General features: G+C 35.4%; 1 protein-coding gene across 1 annotated transcript; it reads right to left on the reverse strand.

Moving 5' to 3' along the window:
- Positions 1–1,147: 1,147 nt before the first annotated feature.
- On the reverse strand, positions 1,148–5,251 carry LOC120309084 (C-C motif chemokine 5-like). The gene is made up of 3 exons (XM_039345903.1): positions 5,141–5,251; positions 4,138–4,249; positions 1,148–1,432 (listed from the first exon to the last, which is right to left on the reverse strand). Exons 1-3 carry the CDS (start codon positions 5,211–5,213, stop codon positions 1,345–1,347), a joined length of 273 nt encoding a protein of 90 aa, XP_039201837.1. The 5' UTR covers positions 5,214–5,251; the 3' UTR covers positions 1,148–1,344.
- Between the last annotated feature and the right edge of the window lie 415 nt (positions 5,252–5,666).

Here is a 5,666-nt window from a genome sequence, read left to right on the forward strand (position 1 = left end):
CCTGATGAGAGTGGTGAGCACTTAGGCTTCTGTTTATGGAATTTCATCGGAAGTTTGGATTTGACCATTGGGAAAGATTGCAGCTGGGTCAAAGAAACAGACCACGACTGTTTCTGGAAGAGTCAGAATTTTTTATAGTGGACTACAGATGGAACCATGATAAGGGCAACAGGATTCTTCTTAGTTGTCACTGATGACAACCTTGTTAACTGCTACTGAATATTTCCAGGTAATGTTCTGGCTAAAAGAAAATCTGACATTGAATTTGAACCTGCAATTGCACTTGCGGTTCTACCCAATGTCTAATTTTATAGCATTGGACCAATTCTCTTCTCTGCACTTTTTCTTAAGGTGCAGACCATATTATTTTGGGACTCGCAGTAAAGAGACAAACTCAGCAAAAGAGACAGGGACAAAACTAAATTAAATTTCATCTTTATTTTGGAAAGTACCAAGTCACATCTTACTGGGATAAAGATGCTAATAAATACTGTTGTGAACACAGCTTTTAACAATTATGTATCAATAGAAATACAATAGAAATAGAAATATCACGTATTCATTTTCAGATAAGGATGTGAAATGCCTGTGACAATATATAAATAAATGCAAACAAATGGGTGCAGAACTGGATTCAAATATAGTTTTCACAGATTCTGAAATCTCTAGCTTGTGAAATCTCTGCTCTCAGTTTCAATCTATGTTTAGACTTTCCTGAAAAATACCTCATAAATACAGTGAAATCTCTGTAACTAACAATTAAATTTCCATCTTTGTTTTCATGATGTCCCATATACCATTCTGGGAGTTAAGTTTGAAAAAGTGCACTGGGACTTTCCCTAGTGGTTAGGTTAGAAAATAGTATAGTCCTGAACTTGAGTAAATTTCAGTAGTTGAATAACACAATTTAGCAGCACCATTCGAACTCATAATGAGATGGTTTTTATTTAAGAATGGGAGCGATGGGCTCTTTAATTTCAAAAGCATAGCTTTCAAACATTTTAGGTGAACAATGCACCTGGTCTTCAGCCACATCAGGATAAAGCAGAGTAATTTTCAAACTAATTTGGGGAACAATAGGATCTGAAGTTGGAAGATTTAGCTAAGAAAGGAAGCCCTTCAAGTGTTGATGATAGAAGTCCACAGCATGAGCATGAGTAACAAGACCAGGAGATTCCTGCCTTCTAACCTTGGAATCTCCTGGCAGGGGCTCTGTTCAGCCACCAAATTGTCAGAATTTATGCGGATTGTGACAAATGCATAGTTGAGCTTCTAATGTAGTTGTTTCCCAGATGGAGTTTCTCTGTTGACATCAACATGGCAAACGCTCAGCAATTAGGATCTTCATTCTTCTTTGAAAGATCTCACAATAGTCTTGACCCATTCTTCTCTTGGGTTAACACAGGCTGGTGTACCATTCCTTAGCATAAACCTATCAGAAAGTAAGATTTTTACAGTTTAAGCTATATTTTCACCAACTGAGTTCACATAGCACACTAAGTTACAATTTATTTAAATATATAGTTTGTTAAAAAAAATTGGCTGGGTTTAGAAAAGCATGCTGAGTTGTGATACCATATTTATGAGCTACAAAGCAATGAATGGATTTTATAATACTCTACTACAGTAGGGCATTGTTCTTCAACCTTGGAATTTTAAAATATGTGGACTTCAACTTCCAAAATTTCTCAGTCAGCCATGCTCATTGGGGAATTCTGGGAGTTGAAGTCCACATATCTTAATGTCACCAAGATTGGGAAACACTGCAATAGGGTATGCACACCTTCAAAAGTTTCAGACCTTAGACTTCCGGTTCCGGATTACGGCGTGTGCAGTCATGCAAAGAGCTCTGTCTCTTTGCCAGCTGCTTTCCCTCCACCAGTAGACCCTTAATCGGGTCGAAAAGTTGCCCTGGAGGGGCAACCACTGTCGAGGAGGCCCTCGTTGACTGCAGAAGGTCAGCAGCTGCTTCCGCGGTCCGAGCCAGCTCCTTAGGGCTGTCGGAGAAAAGATCGGCCAGTAAAATGGCCAATCACCCAACTGCACCAGCCGAAAGTCAGAAGAACAACTAAGCGTGAAGAACCACAGTGGAGAAATCCGGGTGAGACCTTTCCTTCCCTCTCTTAGCCCCAACTATTTTCCTGTAAAAAGCCTCTGAATGACTTCCCTGCCTTAACAGAGCGGTGTTTGTCCACTTGGGAAAAAAAGCTTTGAGCAAAACTATAAAACAGTAAATTTTTACTGGATATTTAATTTTTTGGACATTTAACAATTGAAAAAATTGTTAAATCCTGAAAAAATCCTTATCATAGAACATTATTATTATTTTATCTACTATGCTGGAGATATTTGTTTTTCTCTCTCTCTATTTTCCTAATGAAATAAAATCCTTTTAATTAGGAAAAAAAGATTTTACAGCTTACTGAGGACATCTTGTGGTGAAAGGTGTTACTGCAATTGTACTTTCTCTTGGTGTTTGAAGATGGATTTGACCTTCAAATGATAATAAAAGGGAAAAGATAAAGCCCTTGAAACAGCTGTGGCTGAATTTGCTTCCTAGAAATTGTGGAGGTGGATATCTTAATAAATATATTTTCTACTAAAAGACTATTTTATCACAGAAATGGAGGAATCTTACCCACAGCTTGATTATGAGTTTATATTGGAAAAAATCCTAGAAGCTACAGAGTATATGAAATCTTGGAGAAAAATTAAAGATCATATTGCAGAACCACAAACTGAATTTCAAATCTTAAAGGACTAACCTATAGGCCAAGGAACAATAAAGGAAGAACAGATTAGATTTAAAGAGGCCTATATGCAACAGTTCACACAATTTAAAGAAATGGAGGAAGAAGCTATTGATCAATTGAACTCTAGAAAAACGCTTGACTTAAAATCTCAAATTGAGACTCTAATTGATCACTCCACAAGTCAACTAATCACTACAGAAGAGGATATTTCACAAGTCTACATACAAATTATGGAGAACTTTGAGGATCAAAGAATGACTTCAATTGAAATATTTGCAGTCTTAAAAGCAACAGGAACTGACTTCCAGATGCGATCTATTAAAAACTGTGATAACCTGGATAATCAACTAGTAACTACAACATGGAACAAAATTGACTATACTATCCAGATGATACTGGAAGAAGGGGAAGAGAACTTAGACCAGATTGATGTGTCGATAAATACCCACACTCAAATACTGAGATTTGATGATACAGATGCGGTATTATGGAAACCAGCCTGGCACAGAAAGAAAGCTAGAGTTAGATTTAAAAATGTGATTTAAAATTTTACTTAATGAGTTAAAAAGACTTTAGAGATCTGGATTGATTTAACAATTAATTAGGTATGTGAAGTTAGCAAGATAATATTTTGTGTAACAATATGCTTGTTTTAGATATGATAATTATTTGGACGAGATTTAAATTTTACTTAATGGGCTGAAATGATTTTTTTTCTATAGAAATAGATTGACTGATAGATTATATATCTAAAATGTAGAGTAATATTTTTATTTTAAGTAGGATAATTATTTTGTAATGGAAGAAGAATTAGAGAGATTTGTGATAAGAGAAGAAATGGTACCAATCAATGATCTATTAGACTAAGAAATAGAATATATGTGGAAATATTAAAATGTTACTGTCGGAATATTATGTGTATGTAGAAGGGATACCCAAAGTGTTAATAATATGTTTATTCAAGATTAAATTGGAATATGGTAATTGTAAATTAGTAAAGCTTAAAAACAGGATTTGGATTTACATAGATGTAATGTTATTGATGATTGTTTTGACTGATTGAATTTCATGTAGAAATGGATTAATCTAAATATGTTATACTATTTGAGGGAAATAGAAAGGGAATCTGTAATGAATTAATTTGAGTTATATATGTATGTCTTTGTTTTTGGATGATTGATTACCCCATCACCACGGTGTTTCTTGAGCACTCTGATGTAAAAATTAAAAAACCAATAAAACTTTTTTATTAAAAAAAAGTTTCAGACCTTACACAGACAAAGTATCTCTCTACTGTACATTCAGGGTTCTATGCCTGATGAATTAGACTTTAGTTCATTGAAGGGACTGCAAAGGACACCAGTTTCCTTGCTCCCAGACTTACACTTGAGATGGCAAACTGCAGGATCCACTGGTGAAGAAAAAACTTTTCACAAGATGCTTTGGAATTTTTCTCTGGGTGTAACTTAGGCAGCAGATGGTTGAATCAAAGCCAACTGTAAGAGATGTTAAAGGTGCCAATATTTAGTTTAGTTCAATTATAAAATATCAGCCTTTTCTATACAAGGTCTTTGAGATCTTTGTTTCCTGGGGTTGACCATTCATCATCACATTGACCACATTTAACTCCCATAGCTCCATTTGAATCTGATAGATGGAGATAGATAGATAGATAGATAGATAGATAGATAGATAGATAGATAGATAGATGATACATACATGATGGATGGATGGATGGATGGATGGATGGATGGATGGATGGATAGATGATACATACATGATGGATGGGTAGATGGATAGATAGATAGATAGATAGATAGATAGATAGATAGATAGACAGATAGATAGATGATACATACATGATGGATGGATGGATGGATAAATAGATGATACATACATGATGGATGGATGGATGGATGGATGGATGGATGGATGGATGGATAGATAGATAGATAGATAGATAGATAGATAGATGATAGGTAGGTAGGTAGGCAGGCAGGCAGGCAGGCAGGCAGGCAGGCAGGCAGATCAACTGATATCATTGGCTTCTAGCCTATAAAAGATATCATTCTCAGTGAAAAAACTAGCTAATGTCATTATTTTTAAATACATTTAGCTTACCAGTGACTCTGATTGTAGAATCTATTAATTCAGAGTATATGAAACTAAGTTTCCTAACCACTGGGTAATTTCTATATAAAATGAAATACCCCTTTTTAAAATGTCACTATTCTGAAGATACAGTATACAGTAGCTGTCTAATCTTTCAAAGATGTTTCTATGTTACTTTCAGACATATTACATGCTACCTATCAAATACACCATCCACAACTGTACATTTGTTTGTAAGTTCAGACTGAAATTCATTTAGCTCTAAGTTAACTCACATGCATTAGTTACAGGCAGAGAGATGGAGGCCACCAGAAAGAGGAACATGAAGGCTACCACTGAGATCTTCATGATGAACAGCGTTGAAGAGCAGACTCAGGAGTTTTGAAAATACTGTCTCTTTTGTTTGATGCTCCCTATTCTTGAATGCTCCTTTTATAGAACTTTCTGATTATGCTCATGGGAAAGTTTATGTGATTTTACTCATAAGGGAAAATATCAGAAATCCATTCCTGAGAAACAGAATTGATATCATGCAACAAGTGTTGCAAACAAAAAAGAGAAGTTTCAGGGGAACACCTCAACCTCATGAAATCATAGAAAGTAGCCAAAGATATCTATTCTTGTGAAGAATTATTTCTACATTTCCTCAGTGGCTGGTGGCATGGCAACCATACTCAAAAACTAAGAATGAAATCATTGCAAAAGGTTTTTTCTTCTATTTATGGTGATCACCCGAAAATATATGCAAAAACTATCATATAGGCCAGAGGTAGGCAACCTTGGCTCTTTTATGACTCGTGG

The sequence above is a fragment of the Crotalus tigris genome, unplaced genomic scaffold (assembly GCF_016545835.1).
Source record: "Crotalus tigris isolate CLP2741 ecotype Arizona unplaced genomic scaffold, ASM1654583v1 scf7180000017987.690289119674:8195010, whole genome shotgun sequence".
Taxonomy (NCBI): domain Eukaryota; kingdom Metazoa; phylum Chordata; class Lepidosauria; order Squamata; family Viperidae; genus Crotalus; species Crotalus tigris.

Bases quoted from the DNA above. Each gene is read 5' to 3' on its own strand.
- LOC120309084 (XM_039345903.1), bottom strand. From the start codon at position 5,213: ATGAAGATCTCAGTGGTAGCCTTCATGTTCCTCTTTCTGGTGGCCTCC. The intron at 4,250-5,140 runs GTGAGTTAACTT...CATCTCTTACAG, and splicing joins TCTGCCTGTAACTAATGCAT to TTGGCTTTGATTCAACCATC. The intron at 1,433-4,137 runs GTAAGTCTGGGA...ACTTTCTGATAG, and splicing joins TGCAGTTTGCCATCTCAAGT to GTTTATGCTAAGGAATGGTA.